The sequence below is a fragment of the Oncorhynchus masou genome, chromosome 15, assembly GCF_036934945.1.
Source record: "Oncorhynchus masou masou isolate Uvic2021 chromosome 15, UVic_Omas_1.1, whole genome shotgun sequence".
Classification (NCBI taxonomy): Eukaryota; Metazoa; Chordata; class Actinopteri; order Salmoniformes; family Salmonidae; genus Oncorhynchus; species Oncorhynchus masou.
Window position 1 is genome coordinate 50,334,390 of NC_088226.1, and position 24,805 is coordinate 50,359,194.

Genomic DNA, 24,805 nt, shown 5'->3' on the forward strand with positions numbered 1-24,805 from the left:
TAATGTACATTTATTGCTCAAATGGAGACAATAAAAATTGCTGCCATGTCTTGCTTTAGTGTGCTATTCAGAACAACACTTCAACAGAGGGGTCAAAGGATGCAAATGGCATTCAGTTAACATTTTCCAAATTCATTTCAGGCAGCAATTTATTGCTTCATGGTAATTTGCAAAGTGAATACCGTGCATTTCTCTGCAGAAGCCTACATGGTTCAGATTTTCACTTTCCCCCCCTAAGTAAGGAGGATAATACACCAAGGACATAATACATTAGAAGTAACTGACTGAATAAGTAAATGGATGAAGTTTCTCTTACATTGTTTATAGAGCAGGACTTTGCTCTGCACGTGAGATGCATTTTAGTTTTTCTAATCCTAAAAAAACCACAACATTCAATATAGGGTATTTTTATTAAAATTGAGTAAAACAATTAAATTACAAACCATAATAAAGTGACTTTGCATAATAATAGTCACTATTCAATACAGATGAATGGGAGATAATTATACATTTTTTCCATTCATCATGTGTTGGTAAGAAAAGTCATGAACAACATCCTATAACTGAATAACCCACCAGAAATAAGCTTCACGTTGGATCATGTGTAAGTGTATGGAATACACATTATGGAAGACAATTATGACAAGAGGTAAATCAGAACAATTATAGATAATGACAGACAAAAGGGAGGCAAATGTACACATAAACAGCAAGAGGATTTGTATAGAGACTATTTATAAAATAATTCTGGAAAATAAATGTAGTGTAATGCAACATCATCCCCTTAGACCCTCCTGAAAAACATACCCACTTTACAACATAAAACAATCACTTACAAAACAGCAAACAGTAGCTTCTGTTCCCCTAATCCTGATCACTTATATCATCAAAAAGTAAAAACATTTCAAGAGCTTTATAAAAGCTGGAAACTATAGTAAGTGAAGCCAACAGGCGTGTTCCCCAAAAAACTAAGTAACACGTTTATTGGCTTATCATTCATTGAATTATATCCCTCCACGACAAAAATACAGAAAATATGTCAGTAAATATCGTACCTATACATGTTAATCAAATGTTCCCAACTGTCTAAGACATGAGGTCAACTTGTAACATTGTAAGCAAACACTAAATACAAGAGTATCCATCTTTCATTTTCCAAGTCAGACAACTTGCGTTCATTAAACAATTACAGGATGTGCCAATCTGTAGTAACATTGCCGAGAGGTGAGCTAATTGAATTACAGTGAGTGGTGCACCGTTCACAACAGCTTGCCGTGTTTCTCTCCTCTAAGAGTCAATCAGAACAGGTGGGATGTGGAGCGACTGAACGTGTGGTACTTCCTCTCAAACATGGACGGCAAGTTGACCATGGAGGGAGAGTGCGTCGCCTGGAGGGAACAGAACAGGACAGGGACATTAATTAAATTAGGAAATTGATTGGGTTCCAAAACAGAAACGACCCCTCGAGTGTTAGTTTAAGGACAATGAGTTACACTGAAGGGTTAGAGATGAGCAAATGCTCAAGTGAGCACTTAAGTCATTCAACATGAGGGCTTTCTGATCACATGTACACGCTGGGACTCCTGTTGGACCTTTAAAAGCCACGGCACAAAGATGGATTGTCATGTGGTCCGCAAAAGCAATCTCGTGGGAAGTGCATTGTGAAGGATAAAGGGTCATTTTATACGGAAGTCTCATTTAATTACTTTTACATTCAGCTTTCCCCAGTGCCAGTCTGCCTTCCTAGCCAAATGTTGGCATTGAACTAATCGAGCGAGTGATGCCAATACAATATTACTACACTCCCCCCAACTTCCAAAACCATTCAACATTTTGCCATGTTGTAAAGACGTAGTTTCCCCTCTCTGTCCCTGTGCTGCTCATTACTGTGGATGAATCAGATCTATTCAAAAGGAACCTTGATTATATGTTACCGGGGCAACTTGGGGAGGCCAACATGAAAGGTGCTGCTGCATAAAAGCAGGGTGATTTCTGGTGAATCACAAGGTCTGGCTGGTTAAAATGCATACATATTTCACCCTCATTAAGAGTCTACCCTATGGAGACCGGAGTGTTAACGAACGCAGGAGTGTAAACAGGTGTGGGTCATGTATCCTCCTTCAGTAAAGCTGTGGCCGGCTAAAGCCAGAGTGAGAGTAAAGGCCAGCCTGAAAAGCAACCCAATTTATGCACCAGCACCTTCTCACCGTTTGCTTGTTGATATAACCACCATAACACATTCTCACTTTGACAGGGCCCAGTCAGGTTAATGAGATTTGAGGTGACATTACGGTTTAAATTTGAGGGCGTAGGATCAATAGCAGTGGCACAGCGAGGACATACAGAACAAGAGAGTCAGGACACACATGAAGCCACTGTTTCACAAATGCCCAGTGACAGATTGTCAAAAGGCCTGGAGTGTCTATCAAAACACTAAAGCATAGTGCTGCACACAATGTTGGATTTATTTAATTAGTGGGAGAAAAATGTAAATCACTGTCACCACAACATATTTGTTTTAGAAGCCATAGATCATAACCAAATAATCCGCTGCTGTAAGACACTCCTCCCTATTCCAAAATGAATTGAGAGGGCTTATGTAAAAGCTAAAAGTAAGCATCTGCCCGGCGCTGCAAGCTGATGTTAGTGGAGCTGAGTGAGTGAGGTGTAGCAGATAAGAGACAAGAGGAGGGAGCCGAAGAGAGAGAGCCACCACAGCCCAGGAATGAGGAGTTAGTCAGTGAGAGAGCCACCACCTATCCCAGTGAGTTAAATGGGGTATTAAACCCAGCATGGTGATGCTCACGTCAGTCAGCCGCCTATAGGAGGGTCTCTTTGCGGGGCCTCAAGCAGCCTGCCTTGTGGGGGTCAGAGGAGGGGACCAGCAGGTCCCTGCAGGCCCCAGGGGGAAGCCTCCCTTTGGATGGGACCCTCCAGGTAGGGGGGCCGGCAGAGTAAGGGGGCCTGGTGGGGGTGGGTTGGGGCTTAAGTGGGGTCTCCTCAGGGCAGGTTGGACTAGGGGTTGGGTCTGGGGTATGAATACAGACGGGAACACGGAGGCGGGGACAGGGTGGGTGGTCCAGGGAGTTAGAGCGCTGCACCACAGCAGCAGCTGTAGAACCACTGAGGTTGAATGTTGAGGTGGAGCGGGACATCTACAGTCACAGAGCAAAGCATGGGAGAGACCCTGTCAACTCATAGGTCAGACTCTGCATGTCACACTACTGCATCAAGTTGCACTTAAAATCCCTTTTTAATAGCAAAGTTTGAGTGCAGTACCTTACTTCAAATATTTAGTATTGTATGACTCATCTTTTCCACTCTAATAAAAGGAAGTACAGAAAAGGTCAGAAAAAGACTGAGATAAAATAAAACCTGTCATCAATACTGACGCAGTCAGAAGAAATGGAAATAAATAGCCAAACTGAATAAAAAAGGAGAAAAGTTCAAAACAGTCATGTGTCATCATTAATTGAAAAACTGAAGCTGTTCCTTCAAAAAGAATATGGCTTGCACTGGCAGAACAATTTCACCATTAGACGTCAACAATCACCTAATTACGCAACCCTTTCAGGACTATGCTTTGGAGAGCGCTGCAAATTGATTTTCTGAGAAAAACAGGGTACATGGTGCAATTACAGTACCCATCTCAAAATCCTAAAATGACTCAAGATTCTTCTGCCATTGCTCTTTTATCTTGCACTATGCCCCTTTAGCCTCGACTTGATTAGACAAACCTTGTTCAAGGCCTGGACCTTTGAAGTAGACGGGTGGGTGGATGGATGGATGGATGGATGGATGGATGGATGGATGGATGAACTTACTGACAGGGTGGCACTGCTTCCAACATGGATCATGTTCTCTGAGCTGGGGCCAGGGCTCTTGTCGTCGGAGGTGCTGTTGGCCATGAAGGCTCTCTGGATTACCCGTTTGGGTGTTTTGGTGAAGGAAAATGCTCTCGTTACCTGGGGGTTAAACAGTCACAAACACTCATCGACGGGGCTGCAGTGGAGCAGGTTGACAGCGTCAGGTTCCTTGGTGTCCACATCACCAGCAAACTAACATGGTCCAAGCACACCATGACAGTCGTGAAGAGGACACGACAAAACCTATTCCATCTCAGGAGACTGAAAATATTTGGCATGGTTCCTCAGATCCTTAAAAGGTTCTACAGCTGCACCATAGAGAGCATCCTGACTGGTTGCATCACTGCCTGGTATGGCAACTGCTTGGACTCCGACAGCAAGGCACTACAGAGGGTAGTGTGAACGGCCCAGTACATCACTGAGGCCAAGCTTCCTGCCATCCAGGACCTCTATACCAGGCGGTGTCAGAGGAAGGCCCTAAAAATGGTCAAAGACTCCAGCCACCCTAGTAATCTCTCTGCTACCACACGGCAAGCGGTACCAGAGCACCAATTCTAGGTCCAAGAGGCTTCTAAACAGCTTCTACCCCCAAGCCATAAGACTCCCTAACTCCCCCCACCACACACACACACACCCTCTCTGTTATAATCTATGCATAGTCACTTTAACTCTACCTACATGTACATATTACCTTAACTGACCGGTGCCCCCGCACATTGACTCTGTACCGGCACCCCCCTGTATATATTGTTATTTTTTTTACTGCTTTAATTACTTGTTACTTTAATCTCTTATTCTTATCTGTAATTTTTTTTAACTGCACTGTCAGTTAGGTGCTCTTAAGTAAGCGTTCACTGTAAGGTCTACACCGGTTGTATTCGGCGCATGTGACTAATAAAATTTGATTTTGAAAATAGCTGTTTAACAGTCAGCTTTTCCAATATCCAACATGTGCTTGTGTAGAATACAGGAGAGATATGGGCTAATTCAGAGCCCATTTTACCTTCTTTGAAGTTTTCTTGATGACTCTAGAGGCTTTACTCAGCGTGCTGTCCATATCCTTTGTGCTCACTTGGACAGAGTCAGGCTCAGTGCACTGAATTAGATCTTCCTGTTTAAAATAGAAACAAGTATAAATACATTTCCAGAGCATTCTGCTTCGCTGTCAAAATGCATAGAGTGAGAAACTGTTGTCTGTTTTTACATGCAGCTGGAGCTCACTGGTTGGTATTCAGGGTGCGGAGAGAGCCAGTGAATCAATTAAGATAGCAAGGCCAGCCTGTAGTAGAGGTTTACATCGCCACCTAGTGGACAGTTCACTCCTGACAGCTGGGACTGGCTGGGCTCACCTCCGAAGCTTATTATGCCTGTTTTTAATTATGATGGGAAATACACGTCTGTCTCCGGGCAGCCAATTACTAGTTAGCTTCCTCATTCAAGCTCTAATACTACATCAGTGAAAAGACCTGTGGAGAGATAAAACAAACCATCTATGTCTTTAGTGTTAGTTCTAGTACAATTCCACTTCTAATTACATTAATCTGTCTTCCAGTTTAACCACAGAGGACAATCTAATAGGATTGAAATGACCAAAAAGGCCACTCACGCAACGTGATATGTAAGTGTACTAAAACTGGCCAAAATAATTGCATGCGTGTCCTCATCAACCTCTAAAGAGTCCATACACCATGTTCTGCATGAGGACACCAGACCAGTGAGGGATGCCTTGGTCGCTTCAGCCTGTCTGGCTGTGTTAATGAGAGGAGCAGATAGACAGGCAACATGTGTTCTCAGGAGGAGCCCTCCAACCCAACGAGCCTATAGCAGCTCAGTGGACCACTGTCTCACTCTGCCTCTCTCACCGCGTCAGCCTTACAGATGGTGTTGGCTACGTGGCGACAGAGCATCTTCAGCCAGGTTGACTTCACCGTATCCTCAGTGGTCAGCTGGAAGCTGAAGAGAAGATTCTCCTGTTCCGTGGGCGGGTGCACCACCAGGGCAAAGGCATTACGGCAATCTAAGAGAGAGAAAAGGAGAAATGAGCGAGGTTTGGACCACTCAATTGTCAATAGTCTAGCTGGTAAAACATGCATCCCATTTCTCATTAAGATGCATAGAGAGCCATCTCTGGTGTATCAACATACACTGGTTGTAATTATAGTACATATTGACAGTGAAATTAAACCTAGCAGCTCCATTACAAGGCCAAACAAGCGGAGTCACTGCTAGTGGGAGAGAGGAGAGATGTTTGCTTGATTATGTCTGGGCTGCCATTTCAGTCAGTGTTGACTCCAAATATTAGGCTATCCAGTATGCTTATGAATAACATTTCCCGATACAGGGAAAACAGAATGGAGCAATATACCTGCTCGGGGAATGTGTATCGACCCAAAAGAAGCACAAACAAGGAGTGGTCATGTTTCTTAGTAATGGATGTTAAACACTGAGGTAGGTAGGTAAGCAGGCCATCAGACTGCTGAACAGCTAACCCTAGCCGTCTCCCTACAGATCTGCACCTTATTTATTTATTTTATCTTTATTTAACCAGGCAAGTCAGTTAAGAACAAATTCTTATTTTCAATGACGGCCTGGGAACAGTGGGTTAACTGCCTGTTCAGGGGCAGAACGACAGATTTGTACCTTGTCAGTTTGGGGGTTTGAACTCGTAACCTTCCGCACCTCTGCTGTTCTATTATATACTATGTATTCCACAGCGTGACCAAGACACTACCTACTTTATATTTCTAAACACAGTGTAATACAGTGCATTATTACTATGTTTACAACCTCTCATTTTTTACTTGACTTTTATAATTACTGTCTTATGTACTGCGTTGGACTAGTAACCGAAAGGTTGCAAGTTCGAATCCCCGAGCTGACAAGGTAGAAATCTGTCGTTCTGCCCCTGAACAGGCAGTTAACCCACTGTTCCTAGGCCGTCATTGAAAATAAGAATTTGTTCTTAACTGACTTGCCTAGTAAAATAAAAAATAAAAAAAATTGAGGGAGCTAGCACATAGCATTTCTTCACACCTTTAATCCCTGCTGTAAACTGTGTATGTGACGAACATCATTTAAATGTATAGGTTTTGATAGATAGGTAGGTAGGTAGGTAGGTAGGTAGGTAGGTAGGTAGGTAGGTAGAGAACATGCCAGGGTCTGGGGCTCACACACCCTCTGTATCCTGCAGGTCCAGGACCCTCCTGATCTGGGACAGAGGCATGAGGGTGATGTGTTTGAGTTGGGCTGCAGGTCGCGTCTGGCCCAGAGGACTCCTGAATGTGCTGATCACCTTATGTCTCTTCCGGGCAATCTGCAAATACAGACACAGTTGAAGTATGGAAGCCTCCATCCCTACCTAAACTCTCTCTCCAGTGAAGTGAAGTGAAGTGAAGTATGTATGTGGTGGTTAAGCTGTGACAAATCAATAGGGCCTTTTATAAAAGGTAAACGGTCCAAGTCATTAGCATGTGTTTCACTGGCCTGTGTGGGGGCTGAGGCAGGGGTTGGGTCTGTCCCATGAAGGCATTGTGATATCTATTGGGGGTAGGGGAGATCTGAATACAGAGGAGCTAATCAATGAATAATTGAAGAGTGCAGCCCCTGCTCTCCCCATGCTCATTACCAGGCTGCTCTGACACTCCTGAATCAGGCCGCCTCGCCCACACCCATTCTGGGTTTGGATTGCTAACCCCCATTCTAATGCAACACTTCACTAATTAGGAGCCAGATAAGAAGCTGTGTCAGCAACGATAGATTGCACACCCATAAATAATCAGCCAGTGGGGCTCTTTGCTACTGAATTTGCATTTTCTTAGCATCTCAAGTCCCAAAGATTTCATAATGTGGGGGGGAAATAGAGGACGGGCAAGATTTTCTCAAATGAGCAATGGCATTAACTTGGAGGGCATTTTGGGTGTATTGTAAAGTTCTAACATCTAAAGCCATGTCTGGGCCATCACTAGTCAATACTGTGAAATGTTGACCAGGGTTCAAATATTCAGCATATCATTGAGCCTGGCTGGAGTGTCAGATGAGCAGGTTTTCAATGTTGGTATTACTTCATTGATGTTGGCGTTACCTCAAGACAGTCATTGAAGAGAAAGAGTGTGACATGCTCGCCTCGGTCACAGGGTTTGTCTCCCAGGGCGATGGTCTCCACCCTGTGGACCAGGCTGCGGTGGGACGAGAGCAGGTTGGCCTGAGGAGGAGAGAGAGAGAGTGAGCGAGAAGACGGGATGAATATCACACAACCAAAAAGACATCCAGCAACCATTCGTGAATAAACAAACAAACACGGTCACCAGAGAGAGCTTCATGATTCAATCACAGGCCTCATTTAAAGCGGCATATTTGGTATTAATGGGTCTAACTCCACAGATTGGTAATTTCACTGCACGGCTGATGGTGGAATTTCCATTTCCAGTCCCATTATTCCTTTAAAACCCTATCATCAAACTATGTTTATTCATTTGGATGCTCTGCTTATCCAAATCAAGATAAATAGAGCTATACTCACAGCCCAGAGCCAAAGGTATACTAATTCACTCCCTCTAGTCCCAACTCATCTCCACTATTATCACCTGAAAAGAGGACTTCGGTTCACACATACACACAGCTCTACACAAATCCTCTCCACAGACACACAATCAAGTTAACTCCAGCACAATAATCCATGAATTACAAGCTATAAATGCGCAGTGAACAGTACAAAAAATGCATCCTGTGGAAATTAGCTAAAATAAATAGGGATATCAGGGTGAATACATAGGGAGAGGCCAGGCCGTTATGGTGCTGAGGACAGCCATTAACGCCATTATGGGAGAGGCCAGGCCGTTATGGTGCTGAGGACAGCCATTAACGCCATTATGGGAGAGGTTTAGCCGTTATGGTGCTGAGGACAGCCATTAACACCATTATGGGAGAGGCTTAGCCGTTATGGTGCTGAGGACAGCCATTAACGCCATTATGGGAGAGGCTTAGCCGTTATGGTGCTGAAGAACAGCTATTAACGCATAGGGAGAGGCCTGGCCATTATGGTGCTGGAAGAACAGCCATTAACGCATAGGGAGAGGCCTGGCCATTATGGTGCTGGAAGACAGCCATTAACGCATAGGGAGAGGCCTGGCCGTTATGGTGCTGGAAGACAGCCATTAACGCATAGGGAGAGGCCTGGCCGTTATGGTGCTGGAGGACAGCCATTAACGCATAGGGAGAGGCCTGACCGTTATGTTGCTGAGGACAGCCATTAACGCATAGGGAGAGGCCTGGCCGTTATGGTGCTGGAGGACAGCCATTAACGCATAGGGAGAGGCCTGGCCGTTATGGTGCTGGAGGACAGCCATTAACGCATAGGGAGAGGCCTGGCCGTTATGGTGCTGGAGGACAGCCATTAACGCATAGGGAGAGGCCTGGCCGTTATGTTGCTGAGGACAGCCATTAACGCCATTATGGGAGAGGCTTAGCCGTTATGGTGCTGGAGAACAGCCATTAATGCATAGAGAGAGGCGTTGTCGTTATGGTGCTGAGGACAGCTATTAATGCCATTATGGGAGAGGATTAGCCGTTATGGTGCTGGAGGACAGCCATTAACGGATTGGCGGCTCAACAAAGCGTGCCACATTCCGGTGAAGAAATGCACAAACAACTTACAGGGCAGCCGTCAACTTCATAGACGACATCAAAGATCTGCTTCTGTCCCTCTATTTTCCTCTTGTCCTCGTTTATGTGACTGGGGGAGGGGGGGTTCAAATAAATTCCATTAGCCAACTGATGCTACAATCACTTTATGTAAATGCATGGCTAATGGATGAGGCTTTAACTTAATTACAACAAAATGCTTCATGCATGGCCGGTGGTGCACAGTTGACTCACGTCATAACTTCCTTGAGTGATTCGATTGCCTTCTCCAAAGTGATTTTGTCAGGGTTGTTACAGGCAGTGTGTTTCTTAATATCTGCAAGATAGATGGGTCAATGAACATTGACATATATAATTGATAGAACAGTGAAAAAAGCGAAGGGCAAACAACTGATATGGCCGACAGATTTATAACACAACTGTGGATAAAGGCAAGGAGCATCTATCAGTATTTCCAGTGACATTTTAGTCGGAAATCAAGCGCTCTCTTCATATGCAGGTGAGGAGAATGCATAAAGTTAGTACTTCTATCATGCCACATATGTACCATGTTGCTCAAGATTTGGCTGTCAAGTGTGTTTGTGTGTGTGCGGTGTAGTCTACCGTTGAGGAGAAGGGCGACGCTAGGCAGTCTCTGCACAGGGCGAATCAGCAGCTCCACCAGCGTCTGTCGTCCACACTCGGGCTTCGCCTGATTGATCTGGAGGCAAAAAAAAAAACACACTGCTGTTAGAGCAGGAGGAGACCTGACAGACATGTTGCGGCTTACTTACACACACAAAGGCAATCACACACATCCACAACACAGACCGAGACATTTTCTTCAAGTTTACTGTACATAGAGACAAGCAATGAATGACCTTTAGCATGAGGCATATGGTAACTTCTAAACCTACACTCACGTGGATGTATACACAAAGGTACATCGTCTCAGAGGTCACATACCTTGAGGAAAGCATGGAACCTTGGCTTCTGCTTCTCACACCTCACTATGGTCTCCTTGCTCATCTCAAAAAAGTTGACAAATGGCGGGTAAGCCTTCACCAGGTCTTTAGACTGACAGACAGAGAAAGGAACTGAGTGAGAATGTCCAAAATGGCTCAATACAACATTCTGAACAAAGGCCTGCTATACTCACGTATTTGAGAATGATGTCCCCGACACTCTTGTCCTCAGACCAGTCCATGACCAGCTCCTCCAGATCGGCCTGTCAAATCAACCCAATAAGCAGAGAGACACAGAGGGCTTTTAGGTGACTTCACTGCAGATTAAACTCTTGTTCAGGTCATCTTGGAATATTTCAAGGAGAGAAGTGCCCACCTTTATCCTGGTGTGTACGTCGAAGATCTCTGGGATGCTGCCAAAGATGGTCTTGATTTCTTCTGGAGCCAAAATGGGTCCACCAACTTGGCCTTCCTTTTCCAGGGGGACTTTGAACAGCTAAAAGGAACAGACGTTTCAGGTGAGACTCAGACTTAGCCCACTATTCCCTTAATCAATACATACAGTACTCACTATTTCAGACTGAATAGTTCTATGAGAATGTTTGTAAAAGTAGAAAGTCAAATCATTTTAGAGTGCAGGTAAGTATTAATTATAAAAGACCACCCTGCCTCCCCATCATCTTATCAAAGACATAGAAAACTCAAACAGTGAAAGTAGGTCCCCTAATAAACTACAAGAAATGATTCCCATTAAAAAGTCCTGATCTAGCAAAGCTCTATTCAGCTTTCCCTGTAAAAAGTATAATCAAAAGGCTCAAAATGGCCTGGAATTACTTGCTAATAAAAATACATTTTAACAAGCGCCCAACATGTGTGAATCATAATGGGATAATTGGTATTCAAGCCCACTTCTTGGCAGGCCAGCTCATGGGCTGACTTCAGAGGGCAGTGGACATGGGGTCAGCAGTCAGTGTTAAAGACCATCCAATGTGAAGTTGGCCATCTGTCTCCTGGGCTGGCATGGTGTAGTGGGCGTGGTACAGAGAGAGGACACTACTGGTGACTGCATACGAGTGGGGGTGAGTGGGCATGGGTCAGGGTGAAAGAGAACAAGGTGATGTACGTGCAAAAGTAGAGTACACTACACCGATCAGGAAATATGGTAGTGAGGTTTGCTGAACACCTTCATTCTACTAGTATCATAGTAATGCTGTAGCGAGCAAAGGAGGGAGATGTGAGAATAGGAGCGATGAGACAAGGACAGGCCTGAGGTTTGGGTCGATGAGCAGCAGAGAGCTCTGCAGTGTGAGTGGGAGCCTGGCTGGCTGACAGTCCTGATGCACACAATCCTATTCATTTTCTCCCCCACTGGTCACTGGACTCAGGCACCAGTGGGACAGCCTGATTAGGACCCTAGCAGCCCCGGTGGTGCTAAGTGAGCCCAACATCCACAGCAGCAGCGACAAACCTGCAAGACTGTGGTGAGAATATCCACATAGTTGCTCTCTGTCTGGTACAACTCCTTGGAGACCTGCCATCTAGCCGACTGCTTCAGGACAGCAGGTGTAGAGCTCTTCAAGGGCCGGGAATGTTCTGGAAGAGAGCCAGGGATCGTCAAGAGGTGAATATTGATTGAGACAGTGGGGAAAAACATGTTTTCTTTTGACTACCCACAACTTCTGAACTTATTTTGTCTTCCTGGGTGTCTCGGAGTTTAGAAAATTGAGATTCTGACATGCAAAGTGAACGCTACTCTGCAGAAGACTTGGGGCTTTTATCTTAGCTAGTGAGAATGGTTCCAGAATGCAACTAAATGTATTTCATATAATCCCATTCCTTCATATAATTTCATCCTCAACTCTCCAGTCAACTCTGCAGGCTTTAAGGCTCAACCTACTATTCTTGCACCACTTTGATCATCTAGACAGTTCTTATATAATTTCTAATATCATACCAAATCGTATTTCCCCACAGTGACAGTTCAACTGAGTGACCCTTCATCTCCTGGCATTCGCTGAGACAGACTGACTCCTGTGATGAGTCCCTCCACGAACCCTCCCCAGTCTCTGTGGCCGGGGACTGGGCTGGCTAAGGACACACTCCCTGTCCTGAGGGCCCATGGGGGCCTCTGGGGTGTCTGCTTCCTGCTGAGGGGTGGTAGTGCTAGTGCAGTGGAAGGGCCACTCTTTGTCCCCCTACTCATCTCCCTGGCACTCATCCTCCTCTGCCTGTTGGCCTCAGCACAGCACCTCCTACGCCTGCTGCTCTCTATACTGTGCTCTGAAAGACAGGGTGTTCAGTCTCTTTGGGGGGAGTTCAAACAGAATAGCAGAGAGTGCTGGTTCTTCCTGCCTCCCCCTGCAACAAGCAGTGACCGCCTCCTTAGTCTATGACAAGGCTCTGATTTCAGCTGACATGAGACACTAATGATGCTATAATCCCTGTCTGTTTTTGCCTGCATTAATTTTAACGAGGTCAGAGGCGCTTATTAACCACTGTTGACAGGCTAACTAACACCCAGTGTTACCAGCCCTGTGACATGACGTGTGTGGCTGATGAGTGACTGTGGCTCCTCTCTCACCTGCCAAGGCCTTGCAGGTCTCGGGGGTGTTGGAGATGTCCAGCAGAGAGCCCATGGACATGGAGTGTTCGGCAGAAGGCCTCTTGCGGGGTGGAGGGAAAGGGGAGATCTCAGTCTCCTTGGTGAGCTGGGCCAGGGTTTCCCGCAGACGCCTCCTCTTCCGGTTACTGTTGGGTGTGTTGAGGGACAGCAGGGACACAGCCTTCTTTAGCACAGGACTGTCCATCTGAGAGTAGGAGAAACATGGGCATGTCAGATGAGGGTGTATGGAGAAAAATGTGTGTAAAAAGAAAAAAGGATGGCACTGTGGTGGAAAGTCATCTCTGATAATTTAGTTCTGGTTTCTCACGTATTTTGGTCAGATGCTCGATTAAGCTCTGCAGGGGAAAGGTTCAGAATTGTGATGAGATTTGTGAAGCCATAATTTCACCTAGTTTATCATCTGTTTGCACATGCAAAGCAATTACACTTATAAGTGTCAAATCAGTGGCACGGTATCGAATACATGGTTTCCAGGTGTTTGATGCAATTCCATTTGCTCCGTTCGGGCCATTATTATGTGCTGTTCTCCCCTCAGCAGCCTCCACTGGTTTGCAAGCGCACAATACTATGATTATTGTGAATACTCAGATTTATATAAGTTTGATTAAAACGTTAACATGCTTTCCAAGAATGCATTCTCTTACAATCCAGACATGGACTTTGAAAAAAATGCAGAGCATTGCCAATCAAGTAAACATTCTATCACAGGGATCATCCTATTTTTGGGGGAGCTTTTTTGATTTGGACATAAAGTTTGTATGTGAAACATGTTTGTATTTTATTTCCCAAACTCCTTCCAGAGAGGGATAATCTTGAGGATGTGCGTGACACAGTTTATAGAATCTTAGCAGTGTCCATTCCACTGTATAGAGGTTTGTGTAGGGGCATTGGGAGGATGAATCAGATTGACTGACAGACAAAACTTACCTTCTGATAGAAGTACATGGACTCTCCTGCTCGGGCATCCATCTGTATCGTTCCCCAGAACCACTTGAACAAGCAAAGAAAAATAGTATTGATACAAGGTGGGGAACACCAGTGCTCACTATCTCTGCTCAAATGACTTGTCTAGTCGAAAGGAAAATAAAATATTGAACATCCAAGTGAGGCAAAAGTTTATCAATCAATACAGCCAAATACATTAAATAGAAATACGTATTTGACATAATCCTTAGAAGAAAACAACAAGGCTCATTTTCCCAGACTTGACAATGTATTAGAAAATTCATGAATTTGAGGCACATGAATTTCAGGTGTTATGCTTCAGTCAAACATACTGTTGACCTGGGAAATGTTTGTTTGTCTGCCTACCGCCAGTACGGTGATGTAAGCTGACACCTACTACATCGAAGTGCTCACCTCCTGCTTGACAACATACAGTCTCTTTGATGGTACGAATGGCAGCTCCTTGACAGCGTTTTCCTCCACCACCATGTGAGTGCACTTCTGATCACCAACCTCCAGGTGGCTGCCACCTTGGAGAAACACAAAGTTTTAGAAACTCCAAAAGTACTCCATAATAGAAGGGAGGATAATGTGCTTGCAGAGTAGCTTTTGTAAAGCCTAGATATAACATATGAAGGAACAAAAAATAAATACTGAAAATGTAAGACCTCAGGCTAATACCGTGTTTGATTGTCCTTTCCTCCATGTTGGTCTTCTCTTCATCTGAGAAGCCCAGGAAGCTCAGCACACAGTCTTGAAAGGGGGGAACTTTGAATTCGGTGCGGAACTCTTCATCTCCAGCATGGAAACTACTGTAAGAACCTGTGGTTGTCAGCCCTCATACATGTACATAATAGTATACAGTGATGTACAGACATGAATGTGAAGACCACAATGAGAACTGGGCATGCAGTTGGCTTTGGCCATTGTCTGTAGCGTGAGGAGATACTTACACATCCTCTCTATGCTCCCAGGCCTTATGGATCCAAGTTGGGGTGAGGATGGGTGTTCCCATACACACAGCAAGCTAGACACAGAGAGGTATGTCATATTAGGAGGTATACCGTATATACTGGAGGATTAATTAGGGCCGATTTCAAGTTTTCATAACAATCGGAAATCTGTATTTTTGGACGCCAATTTTTTTTATTTACAACTTTATTTAATGAGGCAAGTCAGTTAAGAACACATTCTTATTTTCAATGACGACCTAGGAACGGTGGGTTAACTGCCTGTTCAGTGGCAGAACGACAGATTTTTACCTTGTCAGCTCAGGGATTCAATCTTGCAACCTTACAGTTAACTAGTCCAACGCTCTAACCACCTGCCTGTTACGCGAATGCAGTAAGAAGCAAAGGTAAGTTGCTAGCTAGCATTAAACTTATCTTATAAAAAACAATCAATCATAAACACTAGTTATAACTACACATGGTTGATGATATTACTAGTTTATCTAGCGTGTCCTGCATTGCATATAATCGATGCGGTGCACATTCGCGAAAAAGGACGGTTGTTGCTCCAACGTGTACCTAACCATAAACACCAATGCCTTTGTTAAAATCAATGCACAGAAGTATATATATTTTTAAACCCGCATATTTAGCTAAAAGAAAGGTTAGCAGGCAATATTACCCAGGTGAAATTGTGTCACTTCTCGTGTTCATTGCACACAGAGTCAGGGTATATGCAACCGTTTGGGCCGCCTGGCTCATTGCCAACTAATTTGCCAGAATTGTACGTAAATTATGGCATAACATTGAAGGTTGTGCAACGTAACAGCAATATTTAGACTTAGGGATGCCGCCCGTTAGATAAAATACCAAACGGTTCCGTATTTCACTGAAAGAATAAACGTTTTATTTTCGAGATTAGTTTCCGGATTCGACCATATTAATGACCTAAGGCTCGTATTTCTGTGTGTTATTATGTTATAACTAAGTCTATGATTTGATAGAGCAGTCTGACTGAGCGATGGTAGGCACCAGCAGGCTTGTAAGCATTCATTCAAACAGCACTTGATTTCAATGATGTATTATATTAAGTTAAAATAAGTGTTCATTCAGTATTGTTGTAATTGTCATTATTCAAAAAAACAAAAACAAAAGTTTGATTAATCTGTAGCCTCTTTTTTTGGTCCTCCAATAAATCGGTATCGGCGTTGAAAAATCATAATCGGTAAACCTCTAGTATATACCACATACTGGGGTATTATGAAAAAAAGAGTACGGTTTTTTGTGGGGGCTCCCTAAAGCTCGGTGGGTGGGTGCAACGGTTTATAACTAGAAGTCAATTTATTTGGCACATCTTAGAAAGTGATCTTCAGATCAGGGCTTCTGCTATGCATTTGGTTTGCGAACTAAGTGGCTAACTTGCAAGATCCAGCCTCTTGGTTAAAGCAGAGACAATCCCCTTCTGGATCAAGATCCATGCTGCCTACATTTGTGCATTATTTAGTTTTTTTACGTCAGGAAAGAAAGAGGCCCTTGTGTGCACTGCCGGCAATACGATATACCCAGGTACCACAGGATAATTGGGGGGCTTGTGTATGGCTTGTCATTCAGAGGAATGAGTTGAATGGTATCAAATATATCAAACACATGGTTTCCATGAGTTTGATGCCATTCTATTTGCTCTGTTCCAGCCCCTCAGCAGCCTCTTATGCCCAGTATGGTACAGAAACTACTCTTTAAAAAAAGAGGATTGAGGTGTTTGGCCCTCTTTTACAACAGCTGTAGGCTGTGTGCCAGGTACTGCAAGAGGTAAAAAGCTCCTTCAAAAGCCAGGGATGAAAAAAGGCATAGTGTATTGAAACGGATCTCATTCTTGTACTCTATTAAGTACTCACTTTCCAATGTAAAATGTCTCAATATGTCTGTTAAGAGAGCTAGGCTACTTTCCTGTTTAAAGTGCTGGAGCAAAACATCTAAACAAGTTGAGCTTTCAACTCAGAAAAAGATAGGGTGGAGAAAAGCGAACAGAACCACTGAGAATCAATAAAACAAAAACTTCAGTCAGCAAATGAAATGTCATGTGGGGAAGAAAATAAATCACATGGATTAGGTCTATACATGAGCTCTTCCAGACAGGAGGAAATGTTAGGGGTGTTTTACAAACCTTGTATTTCTCGCCATGAGTGGAGTATGCAATGAGATGGGTGACTTTAGTGCTAAAGTCCTTCCGAATGGTGCCTCCCATGTGATGCACCAGATTCACCAGGTTTTTCTGCAGGGGTTAAAGGCAGTGAGTGACATTTGGCACCAATACATATCTCTTAGCATTAAAAAGCAAACAAAACCGACATGTTGGTAGTGCTACAAATAATGACAACGTCAACTTGAACACATTCCACTTACAACTTCCTCTTTGTTGCGGAAACCGGTGAAACACAGCGACAAGTTGAGCATGGTGGTAGAGTATAGAGGACGAGAGGAAAACGGCAGGGGCTGTGGGAAACAACAAACAATATGGTTCTTATAAATCTCGGATATTGGTAACATTGCTCATGCATCATTTCCTCCACTGCTTTTATCAAGTACATTTGGGGGGGGGGGGGGTCTTTACTGGTCAGTAGCAAAGCTGTATGAAAGGCCACCGCATTTGTAAGTATGTGCGTGTTCTGTTGATCTCCAAGTTACCAGGCTCTGTAGATAAGGGGATAGATGCAGAGATCATTTCTCATTCTGAATACGGACGGCCATATTTTTAAATCTTTTCAGTTTTTAGAGTTGTGATGCATTCCTTCATAGATCTACATTAATCTTGGAGAGGTGACTGGTGAGGTTTGCAGTGATCTGTGGCCAAGGGTGTGTTCATCTTCCCCAGTAATCTGACTGAGTTGAGCAGGTGCTCTGCTTAGACCCAGACAACAGTGATGCATTTCTCAGGGTTCACGGGAACAATCAAAACCCATCATATAAATCTATTTAAAACTTGAAAGCACACCTTTTCTGCCATGTTTTACTTCATCTCCCATTGCAGGTAGATGCTAAATTGCACCATAACAGTCAAAACCTCATATGTTGAACCGGCGAGGAATGATCCACAGCTGAGCACTGCGAGTGCCATCCCAGAGTGAGTGAGTATATTTCAGGAGTGATTTGCTCCTGTCCTTACCTCCTCTCGTCTCGCACAGCGGAGAACAACCGGGGGGCCCACGATCCGGTTGTCATGTTTGTAAAGATAGATGTAGTCAGGAGAGGCAAAGTCTTTGAGCACGAACACCGTCTCAAACTCTGTGTTTTCTCCATCGCCAAACTCTTTGACATTGTCGGTCTTTATGCAAGGCACGTTGATATCCTGTGGATTAAAAAAGGTTGCTGTTAATGTGAGTAGGGACACACAAGCAGCCCTTTCATATCAAAGGAGTAATTTGATAATCATGATATTATATTGCAATATGAGTGATACATTTAAAGTAGGTGAGTTTAGAGCAAACGGTAAACATTGAAGTTCAGGTACTTGAAACCCGTTCATTAATTTGCAAAGAGACAGACCGATGCTCACCATGACATTGCTCAATGCCGCATGAAACAATTTCCAGTGCTCACTCTGAGGGTGTTATTTTGATTCGATTTAACTCACTAAATTCAGTCGAGCAGAAATTGAATCAATAACACAGCCTATATAAATCAGAGATCATTGAGCTGAAGAGAGAAATTATGTATGATACCTGTAAACCGTATTCATAAAATACACAATTCCCACAGAATTATTGACACCATACATCAGAAGACAAAGCATTAGAGGAATAAACAGTGTGAACGTGTTAGATCATTTTGTTAGAGACATCTAAGCTTGGACACCAGGTGTTAACAGTATAAATCTGTGACATTTACCAGTAATTGTGAGGACACTGCTGCAGCTACACACCAATCACCTTGAGATTGCCCATGCAAAGAGACCCCCCTTGATGGATTAAAGCATGCAACACAATCCAAGTCCGCAAAAAGACCTACCATATTGACTATAGATTTTATCAATTTCTCTCCAGTCTCAGCGCCCGGTTCTCCTCCTCTAATCTTAACCACTGGGACTTCCATTATTCTGACGGCCTGTAAAATGAAGCATTGACCTCAAGCTGGCGACACCAAACTGACAAATTATCTGAACAACGGGCCTGTGTCATTGCAACCCAGAAGGCAAGAACTTCAAACAAATGTCAAACGCTATCTCGGGGGAAAGTTCTGCTAAATTAATAAAGTTGAAAGCAGCAGGTCAACATTTTTTCTCAAATCACTCAGCAGACTTCCCCCTCTGATTAAGCTGTCAGCGAATGTGCCACTACTACAGATTGGAACACAAAATAGATCATTTAAAGAAGCCTTCAGATCGAAAAGCTTCTCAGTCGCAAGAGTGAACCCGTTTTATTCCTACAGTTGAGCCCTGTGCCGTAGCTTCACATTCACAGACAAAGTTAACCTGTCTCCACCCCTTCATCTACACTGATTTAATTGGTGGCATCAATAAGGAATCATAGCTTTCAACTGGATTCACCTGGTCAGTGTATGTCAAGGAAAGAGCAGGTGTTCCTAATGTTTTGTATACTCACTGTACTCATTATTAAAAAACAAAATGAAAACAATCACACGCAACAAATCATAATGCAATGATGCTTCCACAATGACAGCCCATACAACTGGGCTCAAACCATTAGGGCACGGTACCTGCAGTGCTTTGACAAGTGCTCCATTTTTTCCAGCTTCTCCTACAAGAACAACTCTGGTTTCGACCCGAGGTAGCATCTCTACAAGGGAATAGAGGACCAAGGGCACAGTGAATCTCAAAGGTAATGTGAAAGCAATCATAAAATGAAATCCTTCCTGTTTTGAGTGACAGCCTCAGGTAAAAAGCAGTTAATATCACACTGATTGAGAGAAGGGTGAAACTCTTGCCTTCCATGTCTTCGGAGCCCAAACCCAGGAATACATCCTTAGTAGTCTCAGCCATCCTGGAGTCATACACAGAGGAGTCCACCAGCAGGCTCCGAGCCATCCCCAAAGTAACTATGCTGCTGTCAGCCATGGAAGTGTGACACGGGTGGTGGCACAATCCTGTCTAAACAATCAAAAGTTAGTAAAGTCAGAGCTTGAGGAGAGAGTGAGGTGTCAAATGCCAAACCACTTGGAATAGAAATGATGAAAATAAAAATGTGTGTAGCCCATTTTATACCCAAGTGGAATTTGGGTCTTATAACATATTGGCTTCCCACCTTGCGAGTTATTTGCCAATATGTGCCTCTGCCTGGTGATACTTAAACCACGATTGAATGTATATCCGTAATTGGTATATGGCTGTAATTAGTAGGTTGCGGTAAATGTCGCTTAGACGCAACCACCTTCCTCCCAAATAAATTCCAAACATGAATTCCATGTGGTATGTTCGCTTTGAGCGTACACCTGTCTGTTTTAGCTAATCAGCCTTGCAATATGGGCACCATGCTATCGCAGACGAGAAGTAGAATGAAGCATGTGTGACCAAACATTGACATTCATGTTTAGCATTTCCCCTATGAATTATATATAAAAAAATGTTTTTACTTCAGTGGTGACAAAGTTAGCGCGGGGGGCGTGGCCAATGCCGCAGTCTGCAACTAAAATTTGAGCCTGTCCTCTTGGCCTCAGAAACCTCTTGCTGTTTTAAAGCTAATATCCTGCAATTCTACACATTTTGCCATGGCTTATGTGGTGTTCTTTTGCTATCTGAGTGACCCAAACATAAAGTCAAGTGGGGGAGATTTGCCTCGACTGTCCAGTTTTATTTTAGTGATTGCTAGACTTCAAATATTATTTTATTAAAACAAAACTCCATTATCTTTTCTACAATTTATATCTGGTTTAAGTTTTTTTTTAAATGTAATGATATATTTTGGAGTGGCGGCAACGAATATAGGGAAAACACGGAGTGGTAGTGTCTAACAATTGGATTCGATTATTTATTGGTCAAAGCTCAGTGATGCATTCAAGGACCTTCTAATTAGAAACTTTTCTGATTATGGGCATACTGTCCAACGTTGGACACACCCTGCTATACAGGTACAGTCATTTTCTGCGTCCTTAAAAAGGGAAATTCAAAAAATGCTCAACTTTATATTCACCATTTCCAGCACCACCGCAACATGAACATGTGAAAATGGCACATTTCTAGGATTGTAGTAAAAAAGTATGTTTTGTGATTTTAACCAATTATGAGTAGGCATTGCCTACTAACTGGTTTATGTCGTCATTGGAAATACATTTTTTTTTTTTACTACAAAACAGAAACAGCCAATTTTCACATACAGTTGAAGTCGGAAATTTACATACGCTTAGAGGTTGGAGTCCTTAAAACTTGTTTTCAACCCCTCCACAAATTTCTTGTTAACAAACTATAGGACATCGTTTAGGACATCTACTTTGTGCATGACAAGTCTTTTTTCCAACAATTGTTTAGACAGATTATTTCACTTATAACTCATTGTATCACAATTCCAGTGAGTCAGAAGTGTACAAACACTAAGTTGACTGCCTTTATACAGATTGGAAAATTCCAGAAAATTGTGTCATGGCTTTAAAAGCTTCTGATATGCTAATTGACATAATTTGAGTCAATTTGAGGTGTACCTGTGGATGTATTTCAAGGACTACCTTCAAACTCAGTGCCTCTTTGCTTGGCATCATGGAAAAATCCAAAGAAATCAGCCAAGACCTCCTCCACAAGTCTTGTTCATCATTGGGAGCAATTTCCAAACGCCTGAAGGTAACACGTTCATCTGTACAAACAATAGTACGCAAGTATAAACACCATGGGACCACGCAGCCATCATACCGCTCAGGGAGAAGATGTGTTCTGTCTCCTAGAGATGAACATACTTTGGTGCGAAAAGTACAAATCAAACCCAGAACAGCAGCAAAGGACCTTGTGAAGATGCTGGAGGAAACAGATACAAAAGTATCTATATCCAAAGTAAAACAAGTCCTATATCGACATAACCTGAAAGGCCGCTCAGCAAAGAAGAAGCCACTGCTTCAAAACCACCATAAAAAAAGCCAGACTACTGTTTGCAACTGCACATGGTGACAAAGATTGTACTTTTTGGAGAAATGTCCTCTGGTCTGATGAAACAAAAATAGAACTGTTTGGCCATAATGACCATTGTTATGTTTGGAGGAAAAAGGGATGCTTGCAAGCTGAACACCACCACCCCAAACATGAAGCACGTGGATGGCAGCATCATGTTGTGGGGGTGCTTTGCTGCAGGAGGGACTAGTGCGCTTCATAAAATAGATGGCATCATGATGTAGGAAAATTTGGTGGATATTTTGAAGCAACATCAGTCAGAAAGTTAAAGCTTGGTCGCAAATGGACAATGACCCCATGCATACTTCCAAAGTTGTGGCAAAAATCGCTAAAGGACAACATTTCAGGTAGCCTTCCACAACCAGGTTAAAGAATTTAAAGACAACGCTACCAAATACTAATTGAGTGTATGTAAACTTCTGACCCATTGGGAATGTGAGGAAATAAAAAAAAGCTGTAGCCTAGTGGTTAGAGTGTTGGACTAGTAACCGAAAGGTTGCAAGTTCGAATCCCCAAGCTGACCAGGTACAAATCTGTCGTTCTGCCCCTGAACAGGCAGTTAACCCACTGTTCCTAGGCCGTCATTGAAAATAAGAATTTGTTCTTAACTGACTTGCCTAGTAAAATTAAATTCTGACATTTCACATTCTTAAAATAAAGTGGTGATCCTAACTGACCTAGACAGGTCATTTTTACTAGGAATAAATGTCAGGAATTGTAAAAAAATAAATTTAAAAAAAACTTCATTTAAAAAAAAAATGAGTTTAAATGTATTTTCTAAGGTGTATTTAAACTTCCTCAACTTGTATGTTGAGGTGGTGCTGGAGATAAATATTAAGTCATAACATTTAGACATTCCCCTTTAACCCTGTGAGACCCACGGTTGCAAAAATACAATGTCTCTAAAATTGCATCCTGTATTATATATATAAAAAAATGTTTAGTAATTTACCAGACTCTCTTATTCAGAGCGACTTATAGGCGCAATTAGGGTTAAGTGCCTTGCTCACGTGCACAGACAGATGTTCTTGCCATGGACAATTATTATGCTAAAAGTAGCAATTTCAAAATCAATACTGCTAACTTCATTGTTTTTGGAATTTTCAATTCTCCCAGACTGTTTATTTTCATTTTGATGTTTGTATTGAGGTAGTTTTGGAAGTGTTGCAAAAAGGAAACATTGGGCTTAAAGGGGGTGCCAAACTGAGACATGGTAGACAAGTCGGGGATTTGGGAAAGGTAACATTCTGCACATACAGACAACCAAATACTTCAAATAATAACTTTGATGATGACCCCCCCTATACATCAAAAGAATACACAAATAAAAAATGGCTTATGGTCTCAGAATACTGCTATTAATCTTACGGTAAAGTAAAATAAGAGGTTCTCTCTCCAAGTTCAGAAAGAAAAAATATATTACTAAAAAGGAAGTTGGATGTTCTCCATACATAGAAATGTTTTTGATAGCCAAATACTAAAATATGGATTGGTCAAGTTGATAAACATAGCTATTTCTGTCAAAATATGACTTAATTTCAGATGTATATACCACTTGCACCATATGTTATATCACACATCTTTATAGAATTTCAGTTCTAACGACAAAATTGTCATGCCATTGAAAACCAATGCATTTAAGAAACATTTCCAGAAAACTATTTTACAAACATGACGTAACAACGTTAACGTAACAGAGTCCGACCCCAGTTAGCAACATCTGATTAACTGTGTAATTGTTAACTAGCAAAACAACACAAATGCAAGTGTATTTATGACTGCACTAACGTACAGTGAAAACCCTCGTCAAAGACTAACTAACTGGTTGTTTAACAAAAACGAACCAGACTGGCTAAACGTTAGCGACTGTACATTACCCTATACAACGTGTTGTTAATAACGTCAACTAATTAAATGAAACACTAACTAACGTCAGCTTGCACACTAACGAATTTAGTTAGCTAACTAACTACAGTACTTAATAAACATGGTTGCTGGAAAATAAACAAATGTTAAGACTTACATAAACCTTCGGAATTAACAACAAATATTCGCAGGTGAGTGGTAAACTGGCTAGTCGACCAGTTCAGCTAGCTAGCTAGCAGCTGGCTAAATAAATTGACACTTAACTATCTGTAGGTTATTGCCGTCTCTAAAAAGTAAATATATATATTTGCGCGTGGATAAATCTGTCAACTCCCTCAATCCGAATTCAAAAAGCAAGGCAAACAAGGCGTCTGTAATCTCATTGGACAAGAATGGGAAAGCCTGCTGAATAAGCACTGCTCGGCTACTGATTGGCTCGTGGATTCAAACTACAATGCCCACTGGCACTGTGCAGGGTATAGGCGCTCCGTGGCCACAGGGTTGGCTACGAAGTTATACACAACTTTACCAGATATTCTTCAAATGTATGGTCCGCTTCTATTATAGAATGCCATCATTAAACATGGGCAAGTTAATTTAGGTAAATCCACTTTCTACGAAGTTTACCGGGAAATCAACTTTCTCAAACACAGGCAAGGCTTCAAGACAGAATACCTGTAGTACAGGCCTACATCTGCATTTCCCTGTTGTCGTCACTGAGGTTGGGTTGCGCTAACATGGTTTAAATTAATATAGGTTTAAAGTGAAAACTAAACTTAGATTAGAGGAAGGATTTTAAAATGTGGTGCAACAAGATTAATAGATAAACCTTGATTTAAAACGTATTATGGATAGTCGTCAACGGA

General features: G+C 42.7%; 1 protein-coding gene across 7 annotated transcripts; it reads right to left on the reverse strand.

Moving 5' to 3' along the window:
• Positions 1-397: 397 nt before the first annotated feature.
• On the reverse strand, positions 398-24,277 carry LOC135556389 (protein ECT2-like). Of its 7 annotated transcripts, none has more exons than XM_064989558.1 (26): positions 24,097-24,277; positions 19,910-20,068; positions 19,682-19,761; positions 18,974-19,069; positions 18,132-18,314; positions 17,372-17,461; positions 17,133-17,240; positions 14,972-15,045; positions 14,700-14,830; positions 14,433-14,548; positions 14,001-14,063; positions 13,032-13,257; positions 11,919-12,043; positions 10,827-10,946; positions 10,645-10,713; positions 10,452-10,562; positions 10,110-10,206; positions 9,741-9,822; positions 9,519-9,597; positions 7,948-8,067; positions 7,041-7,179; positions 5,729-5,883; positions 4,870-4,977; positions 3,825-3,965; positions 2,807-3,155; positions 1,307-1,388 (listed from the first exon to the last, which is right to left on the reverse strand). In XM_064989558.1, the coding sequence occupies exons 2-25, from the start codon at positions 20,037-20,039 to the stop codon at positions 2,820-2,822; spliced, it is 2,979 nt and encodes a 992-aa protein (XP_064845630.1). In that variant the 5' UTR covers positions 20,040-20,068; positions 24,097-24,277; the 3' UTR covers positions 1,307-1,388; positions 2,807-2,819. The 7 variants fall into 7 exon arrangements, with proteins under 7 accessions (XP_064845633.1, XP_064845634.1, XP_064845635.1 ...); XM_064989559.1 differs by having other exon boundaries at positions 14,700-14,827; positions 19,910-20,072; XM_064989557.1 differs by having other exon boundaries at positions 19,910-20,072.
• Positions 24,278-24,805: the final 528 nt, after the last annotated feature.